Source organism: Plutella xylostella, chromosome 23 (genome assembly GCF_932276165.1).
Source record: "Plutella xylostella chromosome 23, ilPluXylo3.1, whole genome shotgun sequence".
NCBI classification, from domain to species: domain Eukaryota; kingdom Metazoa; phylum Arthropoda; class Insecta; order Lepidoptera; family Plutellidae; genus Plutella; species Plutella xylostella.
In genome coordinates this window covers 468,739-496,212 of record NC_064003.1, presented here as the reverse complement: position 1 = coordinate 496,212, position 27,474 = coordinate 468,739, and the positions used below count along the sequence as shown (strand labels likewise).

Below are 27,474 nucleotides of genomic sequence, written 5' to 3'. Positions count from 1 at the left end.
CCATGGGCAATGGGTATTGCGATGATGTGTCCTGTAGGTACGAGTACCTACATATATGGTAATTGCCTACCTATTTAGACACCGTACTTATGTATCGTAGTCGTTGATTCGATCAAAAGGCTTTAATCTATTAAAAGGTAAATAGTAACTTAATCTGTAAGTAGAAAACCTACAATACAAGTACCTACTTATTTCCTTTGCCTACGTCTGATGCTTATGTTAGGTTACAGGTTGAGGATAGATTTCAAATCCTCATACACCATTCAAGAAATAAATCAAAAACTTTTCATAAATCCTTAGGTATTTCTTTATTTAAAAGTAGTTACATACTTACTATAAATAAATATTTGTTCACGTAAGTACTCAATAATTTCTTCATTAAACCCTTTTTTGCCAAAATTGGTCACAATAGAATATGTCCATTCACTAAACTAGTTTAGAACGTGATAAATAATTTTAATATTTGTAATGAAATGACTGTTTCAAAATGCCTGGACCAGTCAAGTAGAGCAGCCTATTGTCAAATCTCCTTTTATCTTTTACCCGACAAGGATTTAGACTTAGTGAAACAGGCCAATAATAATTAGTCTATCTACAAACACACATTTCCAAAGTGCGACTAGGAAGTAGAAGCTATGTATGAAAGTAGGTAAGTATACCATAACATTTTTAGAACACATTATTTAGTACCTATTTATTTTTTACTGTGTTTGGGCAAACGATTCCATAATGTTTGGAACATTATTATTACGACGATTTTACTATTGGTGTTTATCGTCAAATTACCTATTTATAAAACAAAAGGAAGTGTATACTTAAATAAGTATTATCAGGTTTTGGATCTCGATTGCAAATAAGAATTGTCCTACTCTTAATTAACTAATCTAACATTAATTATTTATAATCTAAAACACAACTTATATCAGTACATTCAGAACTAGATTTCACAATTTGCTTATAGCACTATGCTTTGTTATTTTATCTTCCTACTTAAGAACTAATTAAATCCAAAATCACACTAGATGCACACTGTTATTACTATCAATTAAATATAAAACTATAACGGTGGCTTGCACCAAAAACTTATCGAAATTTAAATCAATATATTTCTTGCTTTGACTGTATAAAAACACCGCAAGGCAGAAATATAATTAATTTCGATTACATGTTAGGTTCAATTCACCCTAAATACAATAATAAATATGAAAATATCATAAACTTTTATTGTTATCAAGAACGAGGCGACACAAATTGACCTATAAAATAATCAAGGAAGATGATTTAATCAATATACTTTATGAATTAACTGCAGTAAATAATGTGACTTTAATCATAGTAATTAAATACACGATACGGTAAAAAGTACCTTTACAAGTTTACAGTCAAATATGTATTTTGTAATAAAAACATCTAAAAGTGCTCTCATATTATTATAACAAGGAGATCATAAATAATTTCTTATTAGGTATTTTAGTTTTTTAAACACTTGCAAAATACTGAAGAGTAATACTTTTTCAGTAAGTACTTAATCCTTTACTTGAACATATTTATAATTTACAACACAGATAAATGTTTGCACCACATTCAAGTAAGATACAGTGCCACAAACTTATCTGTTCCGGTGGGAGCTCACGTAAATGTGTAATATTTCTTAATTCTTTAAGATGTTATGTTTTCCCGTAATGGTAATTTACCCTTGCAGTTTTAATAAACCCATCTAATCTATATCATATTAGTAAATAAATTATATATTGTTATTAATATATAATTTATTTACTAATACCAATTTAGTTAACTGTCACCGGAACTGATAAGTTTGTCGCACTATGATGTTAGAAAAAGTCATTCTACGCTGTCCTATCTTCACATAAATCATTCTTTCCTACAAAAATCTTTGTGACACAATCCATATTGACTATTAACACCGTACAATAATTCTCTCATTACCTCAAGCAACTTCTTCAACCAAAGCAGTCCTGGAAAGCGAAATTTGCGTCGGCATCCTTCTTAAAGACTTAACCAAACTGCTTCTAACACACGGCGCCAACAAATAAAACATTAATCCCATAGACACAGTCAATGCTACGGCTAAGGCCCACTGGGCTATTTTAGTTTCTACGGCGGTGTAATGTTTTTTCGGTGTGGCTAGATTGCACAGTTTGGACAAAGGTTGGGAAGCGTTGTGCGGGCCGGTGATGCGGGTTTGAGGGCCGCAGTTCGAGGTTTGGAAGCCGATTTTGCCGGACTCCTTGTTGAATAGCACCTGGAAATGGAAATGATTTTTCATTAAAAAGACAGTAAATAAACTATCAGCTGTATATAGCATTACAGTCGTCGAAATATAATAGGCCCATTTGGACAGCTCCAAAATGTATGTGATGACATCTGGTGGTTTTTCTTTCGGTCGTTAAATAATAAGCCAGATTATGTGTCTTTTTAAGTATTTCATCAAGTAAATCAAGAGTAAATAGCAAGTGTGTGTAGCTGTCCAAACGGGCCTATTATATTTCGGCGACTGTAGTATCTGCAATAGCTATCGTAATAGGGAGTCTAAAATTAGAAAATAATATATATTAATTTGCTTCTATGAAATTAACATGTTTTCCATTATGTATGGTTTTGATAAGTTGTGTAAACAATATTTTTTTCCCTCAACTCCCATACAAAGTGGCGCCTCTAGCGGAAACCATCGTAAAACATGTAACAAGCAATGTTTGCAGACGGTTTCATCTGTACCACCGCTCTACACACTACATAACTGTGTCACAATCACCTGCAGTCCCTCAAAGGCCACGGCTCCCAACACAGTCGTGTCCCCGGGCTCGATCCCCAGCTTGTAGCAGTACTCTGACATGGTTCCATCTCCGCTGTGGGAGGACATCAGACGCATGTATATCTGGAAGAGAAGGGATGGGACTTTGTTGTAATAATAGGTTTAAGTGGTTTATGAAGAGCTAGGTTCGATTTCGGAACCGCTATACTAAATTTGTACAACAAATGCTATTTTTCAAAATGACGTATCTGGTATGAATTCCACAGTACGGCAGCATTATAAATAGTGAGGCTTTAATATTTATTATGGTTTTGAAGCATACACTTTAACTTTTAACGTAAAACTATCAACTAGTTAGTCGAAAATACCTAAATTTAAAACTTCAGCCTTCGCAATCGGCTATACCTGAAGCATAGCGATGCTTTATTAATTATGTACCAGCACATACTTGTGATTTTATACCGAGCATTAGCCCGCCATATCGCTCAACTCGCTCACCTCAGGTGGATATTCGACAGTGAAATACTGTTGATCATTATCAGCATCCAATATGTCCACAGCGAGCCGCGGCAGCGAGAAGTGGCGCGGCTCCGGCCAACAGGCTGTCTGAAATATACAATGCAATGATAGCGTAAAGAATCACGTCAGTTAGAGGGAGAAATAAAAATAAATAGGTTATTTGCGTTGCCAAATCTAGTTTTTGTTATTATTTACGATAGGCGGTTCACCGGGATTGGTATACGTTTTAATAGTTTCAAACTTTACCGACAGGGGCGCTGATCAAGATGTCATCGAATTAGGTACCTATCGACAAGTTTAAAAAGTCGTGCTTGACACTTGCACAGTGTACTAGTGTGTGTGAGTAGTGATCACAGATAAATCAACAACTCTGAAATGGTTTTCAATTGCTACATATTTTATACCTACAGTTCTACATAGATTTGAGAATACAATGCAAAGAGCTGATACATTGATAAATAGAATAATTACCTCTCCATGATACCAGAATTCGTTGAGTATTAATATATTTGCGTTTTTAGCCGCCTCTTCTATTTCACCAACTATCTGGAATTGAGAAAAATACAAATAATTTATTGTTAAAATTACAATTAATTTTGGTAGAGACGAAACTAGGATAAAATTAGTGTAGGTATATCAGCTGTCCGACACCCATAACACAGGTTCTGCCTAACTTGGGGTCGGATGGCCGTGTGTTGTGTGAGATGTCCCCACATATTTATTTATTTATTATTTAAAATGTAATAACTAATTTATGAGCTGAAAACATTTTCATTTTACACCATCATTAAAGCCGAAACAATGTTATGGTTTACTCTACATAAGTTAAAGTATTCGCCATTTCCATAAAATACAAAGTACAAACCTTATTATAAATATCACCAGGTACCCTTATATTCGTTGTCCCGCAATCCACTATACTTTTTTGCGCATTCAATAATCTGCATTCTTTTCCTATTGGACCATCCATTATTTCATAACTACTTTTATTAGTTTCATTTAAAGGCAAAATCACAGATGCCATAGCATCTTTTGGACTAGATTTCTTAGAATGTAGCACTCTTACGGATAGTAACCCAATTTCGAACCATCTTTCTCTTAGAATATTTGTGTAGAAAGTCCTATTGGGATTCTTGTTCTTTGAGACATCATCTGTAAAAGAGTTTCAGAGTTAGAACAGATAATCTCCACAACATAATAAATCAGAGTGTAAATTATATGCCTACCATTGACAAACAATAGAGCTAGACTAATTTTTAATCATTTCTGACTATATTATGTCTGGTGGTGAAAGTATTAGCCAGCCACATTAGTCAGTTGCTGACTGCCTGGATTTGAATGCAATTTATACCTATAATCCTCAAAGAGAATCTCTATCATACTGTTTTAATTCTGTACTAATTGGACTCAGCATTCAATATACCTAATGACCCAAAGCGAAAAACACTGATAAACAGAAGAATTTCCTTACCAAGTATCTCAAATTGTCCGTAATGTGTGGTCACCACAGGACTAGGTGGTCCACACAGCTTCACAGAGAAGGACATGGTCTGACCCGCCTTCTCATCCAGGGACTTGAGCCACGGCGTCACTGTGTTGTCAGTTCCTCTGGCTCCTATGGCTGGATAGGCAAGGCCTAGGATACCCTAGAATGAAGGAAACATAATGTTGAGTTATAACATTTTACAGATAAGTACTTAGGTAATCTTGCTTTATATTTCCTTATGACTAGTGTAGAGAAAGTAGTTTAGATAAATTAGTTAGCATTTCAAGTTATGAATGGTCAGCTTCGTAAGTATCATATTTTTGTACCTTTTCAAAATACGTACTCAACAAACTGTCAATATTTGAATGAATAGTCAGGTACAAAGTGTACAGGTACTTGTAAAGCCAATTGTACATTCATTTATATCTGAATCCAATAAATATCATATATAACATACCTGCCAACCCGAGCCATTCATAAAGAAGTCATGTGCATTGGTGATAAGAGCTATATCAGCTCTCACCTCTGGAGCCAGTGGTACCGACGGTATGCTGACATAGTCTGTGACAACTTTAGCTGACCAATCTCCTTCAGTGTATTTTGCAAACACCTGAAAAATTCAAACAAGTTATATTAGGTACTTATTATAAATAAATTACTGTTTATTTTTAGAACCTACTACAAAGAATCATAGAGCATTATCATTTTATGAGTTAAGAATGCATTCAATAACATAAAGAAATATAATATGTACACCCTATCTTATCAGTTATTCTTGACTGCTGTAATAAACACTTTATTTATACAATAAAGATAATGTTCCAACATAATAACATCACATTTTCTAAAATCCAATTGAGAATTAATAATACATTGTAGTGGCCTAACCAAAGTCAATAGTTTAATGAAGCGTGATACCAATCAATTTAATGGCAAAAATATTTTCAATTACATTTATTACTAATATCCTTATTTTTATGTTAGCAAACAGCACACAAACAATTAACAGACTAAATGCACAGACATTAAAAAGTAATAAACATTACCTCATCTCCTATATCATAGGCAGATGTTGAGTTCCTCACATCAAAATATGTGGTGATGTCATTACGAGCCACTGACGCAACTGCCAGAGTGCTGCTGCCCGTGTCTAGTAGAACATGGAGCTGAAAACAATTGATTTATTTGAGGAATTAGTTGGTTAAAGTACAATTTTACATTAAAATTCATTTTATGGGACTCTTAGTTAAGTTTTCAAAGTTTAAAAACAATCATCTGTTAAAAATATAATGTGATTGGGTTCACAGTAGATTTTGTAATAGTTGATATTTAAAATGGTTGAGCTTTAAAATGAAATTGATGTCTCAATATTTACTGGTTCAGCCCAGAAGTAATGAGACACAGGTTATCATTCACAAAACATTCTTAACCCTTGAATTGGCAAGATTATTTTTGTGTGATTTACGTTATTTTTATATATGTTCCTGTTTATTTATGATACAAAGACTCTAAAAAAAATGCGAAAAAAAAATTACTGTTGACAGTTTTCGCGAAAACTATAGTACTACGGGTATGACGTTGACAACTGCACTGTATATTACTAAGACTTTTGTTCGTCCTACAGGTATGACGTTGTCATGTTACTAAGAAAAACACTAAGTATATATTTATTTATTTATTTGTGAAACACTATCAATATCTTATAACATAACTATGCATCATTTGGTATGAAACTCACGGAAACAATTCCTTTTGTTACTGTCACCCGTAGTAAAGCATAAATGCATATTGCACTTGATGCAAAACACTTTGGTTCTTCCATCTTTGCAGAACCTGCAACGGGATTGTTTATTCGACGAATCAGGGAAATGTCCAAAAGCATCGTAGCGAACACAGTCCCCTGGCCGTGAGGCTGTTGGTTTTTGAATCTTCTTGTCATCCTTCATCACCATACTGTCACGTGATTTGGGCAGTTTATTGGCATGACACAGTGCTTCAAATAATTCGAGGCGAAATTCCTTCAAGGATTTGTTTGGTCTACCATCTCGTCTGTATAATAGCCAACCATTATTTATACACATGTCCAACAGTTGTGCGAAGATGCCCGTGTACCACCTTCGGCTTTTGAAAGGGGTCCGGTAGAGGGATATTAGCATGTCTGCCAGATCGACCCCACCCATGTGCCTATTATAGTGTTTTACAAGTTGCGGGCAATCAACGTCAACTTTAGCTTTGTCTTCCTTGGTATAGCGCTTTATTTTTTCTACAGGGTAGGAGTCCACAAATGAACTGATTAGTGTCACCACTTTATTGTCGTTCCACTTCACACACGCAAGCTTGTTTTTGTTGCACACAACCTGTGTACTGTATCCTCTTTTCTTCTTTTTCATTTCCTTATCAGTTGGTAAAAACTCTTGGCAACCCCTCAGTCTGTTGGTCCTAATTGTCCCCAAGCTAAATATGCCATATTCTTCACGCAATAAAACCACCAGTTCAGGAGACATGAAAAAGTTGTCTGCATAGACTATTGATGGCTTTTGTTTTATAGTATTGCATAAAGCCACCACTACCATACCTCCAACCCCCAAAGATGTTTCTGTGTCTGTGAAAGTGTGACCACGGAAAGTGTCATCACCTGCATACATACAGAAGTCATAAATAAGACCCGAAACCCCGGCACGTACAAAATTTTTGAATCCCCACTTCTTGGGCTTGCTTTTGATGTACTGTCTTCTTTTTCCTGCTTTTGTACCCTTATATGGAATCATCATTTCGTCGATGGAATACTGCCCTTCTTCTTCTAGTCGCAAGAAGTTTTGGCGAATTCTTTCCATGACTGGGCGAATTTTAAAATATCTATCCCCGTTCTCCATAGTATTATCCACAAAATGGATATAGCGCCTTATCTGCTGGTATCGCTTGAGGGGCATTTGGTCAGCTATTGGAGCAAAACGGGTTCTTCTTGCCCAGTAATCTACGTAGGCTGGCATTCTTACAACACCCATCATTATTTGAATTGCTAGAAAGCTTTCCATTTCTTCAATTGTCACTTGGATAGATTTACCATGTTCTTGTACCGAGTATAAGTTTGTGTTATGAACAATGTCTTCAATGATATCCGCTGACAAAAATGAATGAAAATATTCCAAAACACTATCATTTCCGGATTTGTGGATCTCATGTATTCCTTCATCAATGGATGCTTTGTGGAGTAAACTTGTTTTTTTCCAGCTGTAGTCGAGGATCAATTTCTTCGATTTTTTACCAATTTTTGCGACCACCGCCATAGTTTTCTTACGTTTGGATCTCGTTACGGCTTTTGAGGTGCTGGGTATTGGTGATGCGAGTGGTTCCACTGATGCTGGTGGCAATGTCTGGATCGAATTTAGTGTGGGTATGGCTTCATAATTGTTAGTAGATGGGGAAGGGAAAACTTCTTGGAATGTTGGTGTGAGTGGCACTTCACAAAGGCTAGTGCGTTCAGAATTATTTTCATCAGAGAGGTCAGCTAAAATGTTCAGGCGTTCAAATGAGGAATCCAAAGAAGGAGAGTCGGAGCTATAGCATGATGGAGTGGGTGGGATGAAATCAGGTTCTTCGTCGGAAGCGGAACTGTCATCGGAGCAAGCATTCTCAGCGGGGACCAAAGCCAAAATTTTGTGCGATCGTGACAGCTTCAAGCACTGTGGCAAATAAAGAAAAACAAGCTCTGTAAACCATACTCCCGCCACCAAATCAGCCACCCTACGGTTTCACTCGCATTGTATTATAATATGTAAAATGCATGTAAAAAAATATAAGTAACTGAAGTTTCACATTAATGATTTGTCATTGTTTGTTATCAAAAGTGATACTCTGTATAACTCACGAGTGATACCGCGGGAAATAACTGGTGACACGATAAAAGAAAACGAAAAAAAGCTTCACTGAATGTATGCACAGTCTTGGCAATGTACTACGGGTATAACGAAGTCTATTTGGGACCGTTCACCGTACACTTGACAACGGTATACCCGTAGTACAAACAGAAACGTGAGCTTATAAAATAGTAAATAAGTGATGAATATATAAAATAGCGGCTCAATAATGTTATTTACAGTGTTCCCAATCCATGGAAGATCAATCAATTACCAAACCAATGCAAAAACCAGTAAAAAAGTAAAAAACTTACACGAGGTGCAGATATAGCCGGCCGCTTCGGTGCCATTTTGCGATTTATACAGCTGATCGAAGATGTTGCCACACAGAATATTTATTTTTTGGTATAATAAAATGATACCAGGTGTACCGTGTACCAAAATGTTTTTTTATTTTTTATTATTAAGTCAATAGATTTTTTTAAAGACAATGTCTTACTGGTATACCACTGCCAATTTAAGGGTTAACTGAATTAGGTATTTACCTACTTTATGTAAGGCAGCTAAGTTGATGGTTAAATTTCCGACTTACCTTCTGAGGAGGATGGCCCAGGTGTATTTCAATAGCATAACCTAGGCCAGCGAAGCCAAACAAGTTGTATTCTTCAGCTAGACACAAAGTCACAGAACTCACTAATAATAACGAGTGTATTACTAGTTTAAAGGGCATTTTATCGCATAGTGGGCAGATTGTTAGAACACTAGATGGAAGAAAGATAATAACAGTGAGTATAGTCAACAAACTTTGCTTTTTGGTCAAGAATAAAGTTCAAGAACCCAATCAAAGCATAGCCAACCAAAGGCCAATGAAATGAAGAGAAGATGAAGCTTGTCATGTGAAGTCATGTCACAATGACATCAGCTGTCATGGGATATTGAACAGTTTTCAACGTAATCGCAATGTTGGATAAAATAACATGTATTTTAGCTAACCAAATTCAGCGTTATTGCAACGTTGAGAGCTTGAGAGGATCGTTGTCCCTGCGTTCGTTTATTATCTATTGCAGTCGATGGCAGTTATGGAGATTAAAATGGTAGGTATTTGTGACCTTTCAATGCAGCCACATTTTATACAGGATTTATTTTGGTATCAAACGTGGAAAATAATATTGTTATGGGAATATTTCTTGATTCCGGTTCGAAGTCACACGATTTTAAATTTTGGAACTTCTTCTTCTTCAGGTGCCATCTAAAATTTTGGAACGCACTATCGAAAATGCGCGCGACTTTTGACACTTTGTTTGACAGTTTCAAATTTCAATTTTGTTTCTGTTTTGATTTGCACAATCTTGTTTCTTTACTGATTTATTCAAGCATTTACCCCACAAAATGAGTCTTTGGGTTGACAAACACCGTCCCAGAGACCTCTCCAAGCTAGATTTCCACAAAGAACAGGCCGTTCGCTTGAAGAATTTGGTTCAACAAAGTGACTTTCCTCATCTGCTTGTTTACGGTCCGTCTGGTGCCGGCAAGAAGACTCGCATCATGTGTCTGTTGCGGGAGCTGTACGGCCCCGGCGTGGAGCGGCTTCGCCAGGAGACCATGAACTTCACCACGCCGTCCAACAAGAAGATAGAAATCATGACTGTAAGTAGCAACTACCATATTGAGGTTAACCCCACCGACGTCGGCATCCACGACCGCGTCGTCATCATGGACCTGGTGAAGAACGTCGCTCAGACGCACCAGATAGACTCGTCTGGACAGAGGGAATTCAAAGTTGTGATTTTGAATGAAGTTGATGACCTTACAAAGGATGCTCAGCATGCGTTACGTAGAACCATGGAGAAGTACGTCGCTACATGTCGGCTCATCCTTATAGCTAACTCGATATCGCGAGTGATCCCGGCCATCCGGTCCCGTTGTCTCACCATCCGAGTGCCCGCTCCAACAGAAACAGAAATCTCTTCAGTTCTCCATGCAGTGTGCAAGAAAGAAGGACTCAGTCTACCACCAGAACTAGCCATGCGAATCGCCAAGTGTGCTGATAGAAATCTACGCAGAGCACTGTTAATGTGTGAAGCTTGCAAGGTTCAAAAGTATCCCTTCACTGCTGACCAGAAGGTTCCGGAGCCTGATTGGCAACAATTTATCCGAGATACAGCATCTATGATACTGTCAGAACAAACTCCGAAGAAGCTAGGTGAGGTGCGACAGAAACTGTATGAATTGCTTATACACGGAGTGCCCCCGGATATGATATTCTCTGGGTTGCTGCACGAGTTAGTGAGGAACTGTGACATGGCAATGAAATGCCAAGTGGCGAGCCACGCAGCCAGCTATGAGCACAGGATGAGGCTTGGAAACAAGCCCATATTCCACTTAGAAGCCTTTGTGGCCAAATTCATGGCTATTTACAAGAAATTCATGGAAGAATCAATGGGTGATGCTTTTTAAATTGTTTTATTGTTAATCTAAAAGTAAGTTAAATAATTTTAAATAAAAGATAAGTTTTTAATAATGCATTTATTTTATTTTATTCTACAATTTTTTAATTAGATGTAATACTAATAATTGATAATTATTTTACATAAAAATGTTAGAAATAATACTGATAATAATACCTAACAGGTACGCTCATAGCAAACAGTCTGAAGTTATCAACCACAGAGTACATCACAGCCATAGTAATTTCTACCCCAATGTGGTCCAGGGTTGATGGGTTCCGTTGCAGAATTTCATGAATCATGTTTGTCTCCTCACCTTCTAGAAAAAGATAAAATATTATTTTAAAATCACTTAGGACTTTGGTAATAAAGAAACTCACCTAGAAATTCCTTTTATGCCTAAAAATTACCATGGGTTGCCACTAAAACCATGTGAATTCTTTACTTTATGAATTATTTTATTATGTCTTAACAAGACTGATTAGGGCAGTAAACTCTGCTATAATTTCTTATACAACATTCAAACACCTAATTTACGCATAAGCTAAACTAAATAAAAGTTTCTACGGCTAATTACCTACCAATTAATTCCACCTGCCACTTCATATCTTCATACTTAAATCATCAAACCAATACCCAATAAACCGTCGCTTATTAACGCCGACACTCACTACGCCCCTATTAGCCCCCGCGTCATTCATCCCCTGTTAATCAATCAGGGTAGGGAGGGCAGAACTCAGAAGTAAAAACTTTCTCATTGCCTCGCGTGACCCACACTGACGGCGTCAAATCTGTCGCCATTTATCATTTTGCTTCTGTCAGTGATAGTAACAAATGGCTTATTTCACTTTGGCCTAATTACCGGGATACCTGGCTCTTTCAGTTGCTCCCTTATTACGGAGTCCCGACTGGCGACGTTGAAATATGGCCGCCAGGTGCCTCATTGATGAGAGACAATGGCACTGCATTTGAAGGTGGCGAAGTGGCTTGATTTATGCCGGATTGGATTAAACTTCTTTAGTTAGTGAAGCTAAGTAGGTTGCTCTTGCTAGGTACCTACTCGTTAGTTGAAATATGGGTTCTAACCTTACTATAGATAGATATCGCGGGCTTCATGGCAAAGGGGCGTATGCGCATCGACCCTACTTTTCAGGAGAGCAAAAAACATCATAACTTTTTAAATAAGTAATCTAGCTTGCTATAATTTTGCATATACCTTAGTTAATTATTTTTTGTTTTAATTAAAACTAAATTTTTATAATATCTATGCTTTAAGTACACTTTATGGCGTATACGTCTATCTGCCTTGACGGAAATTATTGTATTGCTATCCTTTTTTCATCATATTATGTATAGGAATAATGGGCGTATAAACAAACTTTTTTATTTGTTATCCAATTATATTATATATATTTTATTTGTTTTACACTTAAATCATTTAATATACTGATAGCAAAATATAACCAAAAATGTAACTGCTTCTATTTTTTTCGAATTTCATACGCCCCTTTGCCATGGCGTAATTTAACGGATTTTCTCAATTTAAGAGAGATGATACGCCTATAAAAAAATAACAATCTATTTAAGTAACTATTTAATACATAGTAAAGCTGTAAAAAACACAGAATAATTTATTAGAAACAATAAGAGTACAAAATAAAACAAGAATTACTGTTAAAACAAAATTTACTCTTAATTAAGTGAACATAAACTCAAAAAACTCCTTAAAGAAATGACAGAGGGCTGAGGCTGGAACTTTGCAGAATGCAGGGGCTTTCCTTGATGAACTCTTTCTTCAAAAAGAAGCCCCAAAGAAGGTGGACCTGGTGCAAGTCGGACTCTGTCACGAAAAATGAAATCGATTTCATCATCATGACTGATTAAGAGGCACATATTCAGATATCTCAGGTCGGTTTAATCACCGTATACTCAGAGGAACTCTGAATATCGACCTAAAGCTTGAAGAACGGCGACTGATGAAGTCCACCCTCTGACCAACTCTGCGCCAGACCACTGCAACGACGTGATCAATGCAATACAGAAAGATGGCACTAGGTTCTGTGCAATGTAAAACACGGGAAGGAAGTCTAAGCTTTCAGGGGGGACTCTTGGACTTACGGAGACCAAACGGCATGTGCTGGACCATTCCGTCAGAACTAGAGGCTCTCAACAAAATGATACGCAAGGCTATTTTCATCGTGACCTCCAGTGGTTTAACACACTCCGGATTGAAGAAGCTATTAAACAAAACCGGGGATCGAATGTCTTTGCCAGGCGACTTGAAGGGACCCTAACGAAAAAATTGACAACCAGCCATAGCAGAATCGTCGAATCTGAGCCGGAATGCACGATTGTACGCTTCACATGCGCAACAGCCAGAACCCCAGATGTGTAGGTCTATTGTTTTTCAAGAAAGGAGACAAATTTGCTCTTAAAAACCTATAGACTGATCACACTCTTGACCACGTGAATAAGATGTTTATGTACATTTATAACAGTCATCACGAGACTTGATTTGATGAATTTCAGCCGCTGGAGCATGCCGAATTTCGTGGGGGTTATAGCACCGTAGACCACATACACACAGTTCGGCACATTATACAGAAGAAGGAAGAATATAATCGGCCTCTGTGCCTAGCTTTCGTAGACTACGAAAATTTTTACTCTGTCGAGATCTGGGCTGTTCTGGCATCCTTGCAGATATGTCCAATAGATTGACGATACACCGAGGCGCTGAAGTGCCTAATGACACTGAAACGATTACTGTCCAAGTATAGAACCAGCCACAAGATCTATCCATAGGCAAAGGGGCGTGAGGGAAGAGGACGTAATTTCTCCGATACTGTTCCGTGATGCATTGGAAGATGTATTAAAACTCTGGACTGGAAAGGACTAGGCATCAATATCAACAGTGAAGGCATATTGTCATTTTATTTTGTTAAAAAAATGCACATACGTCTATATGACATGGCGATAATTATTTGAATGCGCCCCACTGATTCTTATACGCCGTCTATACGCCTCTCTGACATGGCGAAATTATTGAAATGCGTCCTACTGATGTTTATACGCCGTCTATACGCCTTTTTGACACGACACAAAATTATTGATACATCGTATACGCCTTTATGTTATTTATGAATATCTCAAAATCTAGTTTACTGAAAATTTCAAAAAAATTACAGAACGTGTATTACTAGTATAGGAATCGATTGGCATGAAAAACGCAAAATCGATTTTTTGCGCTTACGCCCCTTTGCCATGAAGCCCGCGATATATAGATAGATAGATATACTTACTATAGACATTAATTCGGTGCCTGTTATGTGACCTATAGCAACACCTACAGGTTGTACAGTGGGAAACCGTCGAGACGAAATTATTTTAGAGAGGCATAACATTTATTATACATACTTACGCACACTAAGATGTATCGCTGCACAGTGCGCATACCTTTAATAATACATTTATTAATATCGCCACTAATGTACCTGAATATAAGTTGCGCTCGCAAATTAATTTTAACCGTAACAGCAGCAACACAAACAAGAGTTGCAAAACCTACGCGTGGCCGTGGCAGGTAATTTACACTGCACCACACTTATCATACAGCTTGTTAGCAAGCGAAACCCTCTGGCACCGGAGGAGCTAATAGCCTATTTGTTTTGTTACCTGGTTGTAAAAAATATGTCGGAACTCGAGAGTTCCTCGCCGCGATTCGCTCTTGACCGATGACGAGGTAGTCTTCGTTGTCGATGCCTCGCACTCCCTCCCATTTGTAGGTTATGTTGGTCTCTACGTCCGCTGGAACAGTTTAATGTGTTTGTGTGTAGAGCAGAAACCACAAGCAGATGAGGTGCTGATGCTGAGCTAGTGAGTGATTATTATGTTTATATTTGGCAAATGTTTAGAGTACCTACCTAGTTATTAGTTACTGTCCTGCCTTCGTCTATACTACCGTGCGTAGTATCAGCCTGTAGGTAGTAGTGATGTAACGAATATTCGCATTCGCATTCGCATTCGCGAATATTCGCATTTTTTTGGATATTCGCATTCGCAAAATTGTGTGCGAATATTTTGCGAATATCAGTACTTATTAACAAAAACTATTTGAAAATAATGGTAGGTTAACAAAATCTAAATCCATTCATCTATAACTTTTTTATTACAAATTACCCTCTTAATCACATTTCCAGTCTTACTCTATCATTTGGTTTATTTATTTACTTTGGGAAATGTTAACTTTAGATATTAACAGTTTCATAAGACATAATAAACTTCTTCATCTTTAAACAAACAAAAAGCGTATCTTGACAGTATACTCGTATAGGGTTATTTGCAAGTAGATCTGATGCTTTCAGGAGGTAACCTGAACATTTCCAGTCCATTAAACCCTATAATGCATACTCTAAAACTTAACCATTTCTAAGATATTTAATATTTAAGTTTTATTTTTAAATTGATAAAATGTTATGCTTAAAACCAAAAATTAAACAAAAAAAACTAGCCATATTTAAATTTTTTTTGTTGTTTTGCATAATTGACACCTTAATAAACTAATTAAAATAATCAAATGTGCACTATTTGACTTAAATTAGACACAATACCTCAAAATAATTAAACATTCTTAAAAAATATTCTAAACGTAAAAAGAAATAAGTTAAATTAAAAAAGAATATCATATGACAATTGTTTGTGCACTTCAATTTAAAAACATTATCAACTTATAAGCGTTCAAATAAGATATTTCAATATCAAATCGATTTAGGTATCACCAATTACAGAAATTCACGCGTCGAGCTTTGGAGCTCAAACGACAAGACTTATCTATGACAAGAACCTTATCAGGGCACTGTTGGTTGAACAGTCATCTACATAAAATGGGTCTGTCCGACACTCCAACTTGTATATTCTCTGTGAATGTGAGGCCATCATTCACAAGACAAACAGAATCTTGGGCGGCTACAAATCAGCCCCCATAGATGTCAGGTCTCTCCCTCCCGGTAAAATCATCAGGTTTATAAAACACCTGGGAGTGAGATTTGACTCGGCAAGGGGAGTCACAATAGATCTTTTAGGTCGCAGTGGCGAATGGGCACTGGTTGCCCTCCCCTTTTTATATAACTATAACTAACTACATACGTATCACCAAGATATGGCCAAAACAACCAGCACAGGCGGATAAAATTCAATAGGAAAACTAACAAGATTAGCCCAATTTAAAGGTAAAAAGTGTGATTGTTTTCAGTCCTGTTGACTTTAGTATTGAAACCCCTATTGAGTTTTCTCCACCTTCTCTGGTTATTTTGGCCATATCTTAGTGATACCTAAATCGATTTGATATTGAAATATCTTATTTAAAAGGTTATAAGCTGATAATGTAAAAAAAACTAAAATATTAAATATCTTAGAAATTGTTAAGTTTTGGATAATGCATTATAGGTTCAATCGACTCAAACTGTCTTCCTCTATCACCTCTTGAAAGGATCAGGTCTACACTTGTCCAAAATTAATAATGCACATGCAGATCTTCACACCCGAATCATTAAATCGTAAGAGCCTTAAAAAAACACTTGCATTTTGCACCTTGTACTAAAGAAATAGGAGTCAATATCATGTGTCACATAATCGAAAACAACCGATCTGTCAAAGATTTCTATGCGCATTATCAATTTTGGAGCACTGTACTTACCAATACCCTGCTGTAGTGTCAGAACAAGACAGCCATAGATTTAAATATGTAATAAACCATACAAATGGCTCCAAATTTGAACACAAACTGAATATTCGCATTCGCATTCGCATTCGCGAATGTCGATATCAGATATTCGCATTCGCATTCGCATTCGCGAATGTCCAAAAAGACACATTCGTTACATCACTAGTAGGTAGGGGTACTTATGTACTGCGTAGGTAAAATGGATTAAGAGCTTGGGTATGCTATTCATAGCACTCGAAACTTGTAAGTAGACCAGGTACTTATTTTCACAGAGATCCGTTGTGTCATGCCACAGATTTCTAGGTATATGTAAAGTTTTCAAAAGGGGTAGCTACTAACTAGCTAGTAATTCTTGGGTCTCACTACCAGCATAACAAACATCACAAAGAGAAAAATAATCCAAAACGCAGTCTCGTAAACTCCGAACAAAAGTTATACGACCGCCGTTTCTTTCACTTTGCGCCGCTAACTTCAGAGAGATAGCATAACACAAAACATCCAACCCGCGCGGGGGGTGAAACAAAGCCACGAGATTTTTCACAGTACGTACTTTTAATTCTTTAGAAACCGCCTGTTCTACTGGGAACTGCAGGGCTGCTATCTACAAAGTCCATCACATAACGCATCTAGCACTACATGCGACCTACGTAGGAGGAGGAGGTTAGGTAGCACATAGGATGCTTCATCACATCTCGGAAATTAGTTTTGTACCTTCAGATTGATTGAGGAAATGATGTAAGTACCTAGGTTGTTACACCATAAATATGTTAATAATTTATGGTATGGTATTACCCGAAAAAGGTAAGTACATGTCGCTATAAATTAAGTTACAGCAACGAAAACATATTATTTTAATGTAATACCTAACTTACGATAGTACCTCAATTTAACAAGGTAGGTAAGGCATTTTCTAAAATATAAATAATCCAAATCCTTTAGGTCATAGGCAACCCTAAACGCAGAGCAAGTGGGTCAAGGCATTTGTCCTCAGGTAATCCTTACAAGTGACATTGTTCCACCTCAGAACATTCGCAAGTTTGTCCCGACAGGAAATCCGCTATGAGTTACCGCCTGCAACCTTTAAACTACCATTCCAGTCTTATTACTTAACTTTAGTTGGGATCTTATTGAGATGGGATGCGACTTTACTTTGTGTGTTTGTAGTAGGATGAGATTGTCTTTAATCACGGTTACCTCTGTAGCCCCTTGTTGGGTAGGCATGGCACACCTACATATCTGCATTCATTATTGAAAGCTTTTCGATACCTTATAATAGTTATATCTTGTAATAGTTAGTGGTAGCTTTGTAACTTTGAAAAGAAGTTTGCTAAAAGCTCGATCCACCAACGGAGCTGATTAAAGGATAGGTTTCTTACAGATGTCTAGAGTGATGAGAGCAGTCAACGGGTTGAATCTTTCAGCCAAGTTGACGACGATCTCTCCCGTCGCATGAAGATTGCTCAGGAACTTGACGCCACTTCTATTATCCTGTAAATTGAACCTGAAACAATAATTTAATTACGTATGTTAAACATTTAACTACTTTGTAGGTATGTGTTGACTTAATTAGAGGGAAGGAGTGACTGCCAAATTAGATCGTTTATATAGATGCGTGCGTACCTATATCGGTACGCAAAGCAAGACGTATTAATTAAAAAGATATAAGTAACGTCAATATTAAAGGGTTCTGAGAAATGGGAGCCTTAGCAAAGGGATACCGTCATTAACCGGACCATTATCCGCCAGCTGACCCCATGTGGTCAGAGGGGTTTGTAACAGACATTTAAATATAGCTAGGCACTATGGTTACCATTATAAGTTAAACTTGTTCAGATGCGGTTTGATGTTATTAGGTACATTATTTATAGATCAAAAGGCAGTCGTACGAATAGTGCTTATGTATATTGGTGGTAATTAAGGGCCCGTACAGGGTGACGTGCCGCGCCAATTTTGGGTTTTCAATGCTCTTCACACAGCACACGCAGTGACACGCACACATGTAAGTTTGCACAGTGGGTCGATAAACTTTTACTCGCCAACTTTATTGACAATTATGTTCAAGTACATTTTGAGTGATTTTAGGGTAAGTAAGTATAATTCTTACTTACACTGGTAGGCACCAGGAAAGAGTAGAAATTAATAGGGGTGCCACTTTACTCTATACTCGGAACCCGATTAGCTTTCTCAAACAAATGTGGTATTTACCTACTTGTAGAAAGGTAACTAAAAGTATTAAAGTGTAGATAATAAGTTTCGGACATCCTCCAGCCAACTGAACCCCGACGACAAAGCAAAGTAAATACATAGTGTCGCAAAAGGACTATAGGTACTAAGCCAAAAGGGGATGACTCAAGGGGTCATTCTGAACAACTTTTGTTCTACGAGATTTGCAAATTCGCGAAAAAAAATATTCGTTTTCCATGGTAAAAAGTCACATGTCCAACAAAGTTTCTATGAAAAAGGTTTTTTTTTGTTAATTTCCAAAACTCGTAGAGCAAAAGTTCAGAATGACCCCCTGTCTTACTCCTTTTTACCCGACTGCCGCAGGAGGAGGGTAATGTTTTTTGATTGTATGTATGTATGTTTCTTTGTTCCCTCCTGTAGCCTAAACGGCTTGATAGATAGATAGATAGATAGATAGAGTACTCTTTATTTGTACACCAAGAAATGATTAACAATTTTACATAGACACTTAACTAGATTTTGATGTATGAGGTATTGTTAGAAGCGTATTGATGGCGCGATGGCTATAGGCTATGTGACGTTCCATTAAAATGTACATAGCGCCCTCTTGAGGACATAACGTGATGATCGAAAAAATAATAATTCAACTTTGCCGTGTAAGGTATCAAATGAAAGGACTTGATTTTCACATTACAAAAATATGCATATTGAAGGTATTTAAATAACAACACCAAAATTATTGAAATAAAAAATGATCATGAACTACCTACCGACGTAAAATTTCATAAAATAAAAACAACTAAAAAGTTACAAATAAAAAAATACAATTATAAAAAACTAAAAACCTGACTGTACGCTAAAAACATGAAAACGAGTCCCAATGTTAATGGAAAGTATCGCAGGCGGGGACCAACTTGACCGCCACTCAAGGCCGTTTTCTAAGTAACATTCAGCTAAATGGTGAACCCTCTGCTGCTATAATTTGTTTATATACCGCTTTTTCAATACCTGTAAGTACATTTTTTGGCAGCATAATATTTTTACTTAATTTTAGGGTTTCGAACGTCAAAAGAAAAAAAGCAACCGTTATAGGATCTCTTTGTTGTCCGTCTGTCTGACTGACTGTCTGTCACCGCCCTTTTTCTCAGAAACGGGTAAAGATATCAAGCTTATATTTCGCATAGATGGGGAGTACCCCAAAAAAAATATTATGGTACTCCCTGTCCCACACAAGTAAATTGGGGCTTATATTTTTTCCAGTTATTTTGATGTGTATCCTTTTTTTTCTTTGTTGTTTTGTATAAGTATGTGTTTCTTTTCTTTAAATCTGTATTTTTTTTGTTGTTGCTGTCTATGTGTCGAAAAAATGTATCTTTATCTTCAAATCACGCCATCTATCGTTTGTTTTTTTTGTGGCTACTGTCTATAGAAAAAATTCCGTCATTGACAATTTTACGTTACGAATTTATTTTTATTTATTTTATTTTTATTTTTACATTTTCGTGGAGAATCAACAGCATTTTGTTAATAAATAATTATTACTTATGAACACATAACAACTTGATACCATTAACAGAATGAACTTAGTAAACCCAGTAAACCTAACACATCCAGAGGAAAAACAAAATCTCTTTCTCTCTCTCTGAAAAACATACTTAATAGCCCAAACTCGATGCTTTTAGCTATTAACATCTTTGAAATAAAATTGAGCCACCACCGTGTTACTGCCCTCATCAGATCCTCACGAGACCATACCTCAACCAGCACCAAGAGACTGTATTTTTGATCCCTAACCTAATGTTCGTGCGTATTGTCATCACTTAGATCCATTCGCTATATTCCTGCTCCTCATCAGACCTTTACGAGACTGTAATATCACGAGAATATTGCACACTATCTAATTTAATTTAATGTATTGAATATACTGGAAGAATTATGCTTCCTCAATTTCAAATCAAATTATGTTGGTGTCATAAAAGTTGAAAAAGTGCAATGACAACCAATGTGCAGTGATTTTGTATCTGTACACGATAAGATCGCGAGCTGTCAGTGCTGCCTAAACCGACGTGACCCTTCTTTGGAGGCCAGCGGCCAACTGAGTCAAACGTCACTTGTGTTTATGATTTTATAACACAGAAAGCCGCCATAGATATTTGTATGAAGATTTGAGGGAAAAAAATTGCTCAAGTTTGGGATTAATTTACACAAAATAAGTGTGTGTTTATTAAAAAACAAGGGATTTAGCGCCTAGTCCAAGCCTTTAACTTTATAATATGATAAAAATCATATGAACATTCTTTATAATTACGACACAGTTGTTACAATACGGGAGTGTGATTGACTGGTTTTTCTTGATATTCTGAAATTAATTTACAGTTATCCATAATCATTTACTTAAATTCGAATGATTCAGCACCTAGCTAGACTCTTCAACTACCTGTGTGATTTTTTTCAAGGCTGTAGAGCATCATTTACTACATAATTCTATGACAATGCCAACACTCGATTCCCTATTGCAGACCCTTAACACACAACTATATACTTACGTTACTTACTGGATTCTTACATAATTAACTATGTGATGTTACGTATACGTATTGGTGACAAACACTAGAGCTAATCTATGATGGGACGTCACTGTGATGAAAGGATTATCCAGTCAACATGATGAATGTTACAACGCGGTGGGGAAATAACTAAAGGATTCTTTCAGGAGTTCGTTAGACTTCGTAGCCGCAAGTAAAAACCATCACCGCAAAGCATTACGAACTCTATAAGTACCTACTTACTAGCTTATAAGCTCTGGAAACTTTAGACTACACTTCATCATCACGATCACGACCCATCATGTCTCTAATGCTGGGGCACGGGTCTCTTTCCATTGAAGGAAGGGCCACCACGATAGCCTAGTGCGGGTTGGTGAATCCCAACACAAGCAAGCTTGTTCTAAGAGAGTTATCGGGTAAATGGGCAACCCGACTGTCAGATGTTTTCAAGCTGCCCGAAGGCCTCTGACTAGGCTTAACGGCTACACTCACTTCCTCTCAACCAGTTTAGTCCACCCGACTCCCGTCACATTGGGCCGTCGGAACACGACACTAGCCCGCCGCTCCGGCTGAGACACCGTCACGCTGTCCACGTTGCTCGGGTCGACGGGCCGCATGCCGCGATGGCCCTCGTCCATCAGGTAGAAGAAGGTCCACTTCATCATCACAACCCATCACGTCCCCATTTTGGGGCACGGGTTCCAATGAAGGAAGGGTTTTAGGCTTAGTCCAGTCCAGACTACACTTAACTACTTACTTTCTCTCAACCAGCTTCGTCCACCCGACTCCCGTCACATTGAGCCGTCTGAACACTACACTAGCTCGTCGCTCCGGCTGCGTCACCGTCACGCTGTCCACATAGCTCGGGTCGACGGGCCGCATGCCCCGGTGGCCCGCATCCATGAGGCAGAAGAAGGTACACTTCATTATCACAACCCATCACGTCCCCACTGCTGGGCACGGGCTTCCTTCCAACGAAGGAAGGGTTTACTTAAGGCCTAGTCACGCCTAGCACTTACTTCCTCTCAACCAGTTTAGTCCACCCCACTCCAGTCACATTGAGCCGTCGGAACACGACACTAGCCCTCCGCTCCGGCTGCGTCACCGTCACGCTGTTCACATAGCTCGGGTCGACGGGCCGCATGCCGCGGTGACCCGCGTCCATGAGATAGAAGAAGGTCCGCAGCCCGCGCCGCTGGCACGCCACGTCTGTCGCCAGGCAGGGGGGGAAGGGCAGCGGCGGTGGCGCTAAGGGGGGAAGGGTTGATGGGTTAAATTTTATGAACTATTTTAACCCTCCGTTTAAAAGTATTTTTAACCCCCGACGAAAAGAAGGGTGTTATAAGTTTGACGTGTCTTTGTCTGTGTGTGTGTGTGTAACAGACTGTGGTAGTGTACTCGTAGCTCCTAAACATCTGGACCGATTTTCAATTTGTTTCTTTTGGGTCATAGGTAGGTAATAATAATATTAGACTCAGTGTGTATTTTTTATTAAAATCGTGTTAGGCTAAGTTATATACTTCTTGAACGGTGAGGATAACTCCCTCTATAGCTATCCCACACGCAAACGTATCGGGCATTGAATGACAATATAACAACTCTATATAGGATATACTTAGTTACTAATGTATAGTACAACAATTTTATCTGTTGTAGGTAACCCGAGAGAAGCTGTATCATCGTGTAATGTAAGTAGTTTCTGTTTTCTATCAACCTTCCTATCACTATAACACACTATAACGTGCAATGAAAAAAAACTATCTGCCATTGGTATTACTATGTCACTGGAACTTTTTCATTGCTCGTGATTGTACTTATCAGATGAAGACAATCAGTTGTGTAAGTAATTAGTTATAAGCTAAGTAGGGGAATGATGGATAGACTAACATCTGACATGACTTCGTATTTGACACGGGTAGGCATGTGATTTACTGTAAGTACTATTAAGATGTGAGTTCTTGAGATCGTACACAATTATTTTAGCATTTCTACAAGTTATGGGGCTATAGGTAGTTAGATACTTTCACATAATCTTACGACGGAAACAGTTACTTATTTGGGTCCATCTACCACCACCACCTTGATACTTTGATAAATTAGTTACCCTCGAATGTTAAGTTATGAGTAAGTATAAAATAAATAAATTAATTAATATAAGGTAAGTAAGTATACAATACTTCACTACCTACGTATCCATAAGTAAGTAGGTACTTAGATAAGGATATAAATTACAGGTAAAATTTCCCCTAATTTACGTGGGTGTTTAATTGAATTTGACATGACCTCCCCGGATCGCTCCTACTTCTACCTCTCAAGTCTCAACCCTTGAGTTAAGTAAACCCATTTAACTTGAGTGTATGTTTAGGATATATACTGTGAAACTTTGTCTTGACCTCTTCAAAATGTGACTCTATTTGCCGGGTGGAGTGTTGGCAAAGAATGGTTAGTTTTATACTTACCGTTATTTAACCACCCACCGTATAGTCATACCTAGCGATATTTTAGCTACGTAAACTACTAGACGACCGAATGGCGTAGTGGTTAGTGACCCTGACTACTGAGCCGATGGTCCCGGGTTTGATTCCCGGCTGGGGCAGATATTTGTTTAAACACAGATATTTGTTCTCGGGTCTTGGATGTGCCCGTAAAATGGCAATAGGCTCCCCCTATTACATTGGGAATTTGGGACTAAAATAACACTCTGGCAAAAAGTGGGTGAAGCAATGCACCTCCGCCTACCCCGCAAGGGAGTACATAAGTACAAGGCGTGAGTGCGTGTTTTTTTTTTGTAAACTACACCAGATCACTGTTTTTCTTGGGTACCTACCTAGTTAGGGATAACGCTTAAATATATTATAATTAATTAATATCTTCGGGACTTTTTAAATTATAATTAGATTCGCACTAAAGCGCTTCGTAATTTTGCACATAAAAACTTATCGATACTATCCGTTCTGGCTTAACTATCGATATCGATAGACCACCATGGTTCAACAACACTACGGAGGACTTTACATCGAATCTTGACTTTCCTTTTAGTAACTTAAACAAATCCGGACAAAACCGTTGACAGATACATATTATGTAGGTGATGTAGCCATGCAGCAATTTATAAAAATAGATTGCATATATCTATTACATTATTTATGGGTGGAATGATATCACCCCGTACAGTCGATAGCTTCTCATTATACTGCCTGAGGCGTGAACCTAGATGCTATAATGCTTTCCACACACGTCTTTTCAGACACTTGCCACACTCATTGTTGCATGACACTCATTGTTGCATGAAGCTTTCTGTACTGTAATTTATAATCAGATAGGTGAGTACATAAAATAAAGGTATGTTGTTTCATATAGGTAGCATGAGTATTTATGTAATAACTAATTATACCTATCTAAGTAAATAATATGGAGGTAATCATACTTTAAATTGCCAAAATGAAGCGTATTGCATCACACATAATTTTTAATGCTATAAATTCTTGCGGCCGGTGAATTAATCACATTTAATTACGTTTATGTCTGTTCAACCAGAATGAAATGGGTGTTGGCTGATAACATTTTTCATTAGCATATATCACCCACATTCGGCCTGACAAGTAAATTAATAGCGACCCGCCCAGTTGCATTAGGCATAGAGTATATTGTATAACTCAAAATGCAACAGCTATGTTCCACTATAACTCTTACGGCTTTGGAAATAAGAAATTCTTGTACACAACTGTAGATAAATCGAATATCTCGTGAGAAATATGAGATATCTAATTTTCCTTATCTGTTGTCAGTAAATAACAATGATACGGAAAGGGAAGGATTTCGGCCATCCCATTTGCTTTATTATCTCCGTAAATCCTACTAGGTAGTCTCTTCTTGAAAGTTATTTGATTACATACCTACATATGAAAAATAATATGTATAGCCATAGACTTATACACTAATATGATGTCTATGGTATAGCTATGTAGTTTTGTATGCACCTAACAAATGTACCTATTAGTAATAAATCAAAATCTAAACATCAGTTATTAAAAGTATACCTAACTACCTACCTAATGAGGTAATAAGTGACAACATTATTTATAACAATTTTAGTACCTATATCAATATTTAAATTGTATTAATGTATTTATTCCATAATAGATTAATAAATTACCTTACTCTTAATTTAATTTGTAACTATAAGTACTTATCACAATAATTCGTACTTACATAAATTTCCTCTACAGACCAACTATGTATACAGACTACTATGTCTTCTAGGATTTTTTGCAGATTTCAGGCGGACCGGTGATGCTATAAATTTTAAACATTCCCTAAACGGAACCTTTTCTGAGCTTGTTTTGTTTTACCTCTTAAATGCTTAGCATTTTTATTGTGGTCCCTGTGTAGCTTCTGAATTAATTTTGTTACATTCATTTCATGATTTGGTTGTGGTTTTGCGTTTGTTTTTTTAGGCGTGATTAGATAACATAATTAAATAATTAGATGTTTCGCTTCAAAAGGGTGCTTTCTAGCAGATTAAAAAAAAGTTTGTGGGTATTAAATGTAACACAGTACATATATAAATCATTTCAGGTTCCTAGTTCAGTATTTCACCTGTAAAAATAACGTACCTATAAGTACTTATTTGTGTTTGCTTGCACCGTCAGTAGGTACCTATCTTATTATTATTTATTCTACCATGTAAGCTTAAGGTAACCTTCAGAAATATCGGATAATTATAAGATAAGATAAAACTGGCGAATTTCTGTGTAAGTGAATCCTGCGAGGGACCGGTCCGCTTGGCATTATCGGATCCGGTCTAGACACGAATTATGATTTCCGGGCAAATATAGGTCGCATCTTTACATCGCTAAACAAAATATACCTAAAGTCTGTGTATACTACATATTATATGTACCTACTTACTTACTTATAAGTACTTAGGTAGAGGCTGTCCAAGAAGGGCGAATGGGATGGTAAATTTTAGTTCTACAACTTACCTACATATTTTGAAAGTAAAAATTGCTTCTACATATACGTAGAAAAATCACTTGACTATTTACAATGACTTTTTACTTTCCCAACATTTGTAGTAAGTAAGTACAAAAGTTGATCAGAATAACGAGCTTACCCAACCCCTTTCGGTTTACTTTACTATAGGCGCCTACCATTGTGGTAATAACCTATCTACACTTATGAACAGTAGGTACGTATTATACCTAAAGGGAAAGTATTTTATTGATTTCAAAAACTCCAATCGTATATTTTATTTACGTAGAAAATTGAACACACTATAAAATTTCTCAAAGATGTTGTGTACCTGAAACACTTATACAGCTTTCGTGGAGCTTTTGATAAATTTTCGAAATTCTAATTACAGCCGACACTTTCACTGCCTCTCGGCTATCGCTCGCTAGTTAATTAGAGATGGTGCAAGTAGAATATTATAGAACTACATATATATATATATATATATATATATATATATATATATATATATATATATATATATGTAGTTTATATATATATATATATATATATATATATATATATATTACATGCTATTACCTACCTCTTACAACTACCTACTAATGTTAGTCACCTGAAGAAAATACTTTATGGGGACTCATAATTTTCGTCTTTGCGCATAAAGTTTTAGATACCTAGCTGAAATTTGCGACACGTGTTTGCAATAAAACTGCATACATTGATAAATACATTATTTTCAGATTCCTAATAAATTAGAAACTTTGTATACTTACGTGGCGCGTTTAAATCACGATATCCAAAGTACTGTCCCGCACAAAAGTGCATTAGAACAAACGCACTAAACACGACACAGACCTCGACCTTCATGTCTCCAACTTCAGTCCACAATCCACATCGACTGACGCTGCGGATTCCCAAACTACACTTTTATGAGTCCACGTTTTGAAAAACAAAAACACTAAAGTCACT

General features: G+C 37.0%; 3 protein-coding genes across 4 annotated transcripts; 1 reads left to right on the top strand and 2 right to left on the bottom strand.

Annotated features, from left to right (window-relative positions):
* Window positions 1–1,210: 1,210 nt before the first annotated feature.
* LOC105392886 (beta-secretase 1) lies at window positions 1,211–9,511 on the bottom strand. The gene is made up of 9 exons (XM_038113209.2): window positions 9,228–9,511; window positions 5,825–5,944; window positions 5,236–5,388; window positions 4,764–4,938; window positions 4,158–4,444; window positions 3,764–3,838; window positions 3,272–3,379; window positions 2,774–2,896; window positions 1,211–2,263 (listed from the first exon to the last, which is right to left on the bottom strand). The coding sequence occupies exons 1-9, from the start codon at window positions 9,363–9,365 to the stop codon at window positions 1,949–1,951; spliced, it is 1,494 nt and encodes a 497-aa protein (XP_037969137.2). The 5' UTR covers window positions 9,366–9,511; the 3' UTR covers window positions 1,211–1,948.
* A 354-nt stretch (window positions 9,512–9,865) lies between these two features.
* Window positions 9,866–11,156, top strand: LOC105392896 (replication factor C subunit 3). The gene has a single exon (XM_011564585.3). The coding sequence runs from the start codon at window positions 10,025–10,027 to the stop codon at window positions 11,090–11,092; it is 1,068 nt and encodes a 355-aa protein (XP_011562887.3). The 5' UTR covers window positions 9,866–10,024; the 3' UTR covers window positions 11,093–11,156.
* A 29-nt stretch (window positions 11,157–11,185) lies between these two features.
* On the bottom strand, window positions 11,186–27,435 carry LOC105392905. 2 transcript variants are annotated; one of them, XM_048629478.1, is made up of 5 exons: window positions 27,279–27,435; window positions 22,551–22,779; window positions 18,178–18,302; window positions 14,755–14,886; window positions 11,186–11,398 (listed from the first exon to the last, which is right to left on the bottom strand). In XM_048629478.1, exons 1-5 carry the CDS (start codon window positions 27,370–27,372, stop codon window positions 11,235–11,237), a joined length of 744 nt encoding a protein of 247 aa, XP_048485435.1. In that variant the 5' UTR covers window positions 27,373–27,435; the 3' UTR covers window positions 11,186–11,234. The 2 variants fall into 2 exon arrangements, with proteins under 2 accessions (XP_048485435.1, XP_037969138.2); XM_038113210.2 differs by having other exon boundaries at window positions 11,189–11,401.
* Window positions 27,436–27,474: the final 39 nt, after the last annotated feature.

Coding starts and splice junctions, on each gene's coding strand:
- LOC105392886 (XM_038113209.2), bottom strand. CDS start 9,365: ATGCCCTTTAAACTAGTAATACACTCGTTATTATTAGTGAGTTCTGTG. Junction 5,389..5,824: donor CCTATGATATAGGAGATGAG/GTAATGTTTATT, acceptor TGAATTTTTCAG/GTGTTTGCAAAATACACTGA. Junction 3,380..3,763: donor AATTCTGGTATCATGGAGAG/GTAATTATTCTA, acceptor TGTATATTTCAG/ACAGCCTGTTGGCCGGAGCC.
- LOC105392896 (XM_011564585.3), top strand. CDS start 10,025: ATGAGTCTTTGGGTTGACAAACACCGTCCCAGAGACCTCTCCAAGCTA.
- LOC105392905 (XM_038113210.2), bottom strand. CDS start 27,372: ATGAAGGTCGAGGTCTGTGTCGTGTTTAGTGCGTTTGTTCTAATGCAC. Junction 18,303..22,550: donor ACTAAACTGGTTGAGAGGAA/GTAAGTGCTAGG, acceptor TTATTGTTTCAG/GTTCAATTTACAGGATAATA. Junction 11,402..14,754: donor GACATATTTTTTACAACCAG/GTAACAAAACAA, acceptor ATCTTTTTCTAG/AAGGTGAGGAGACAAACATG.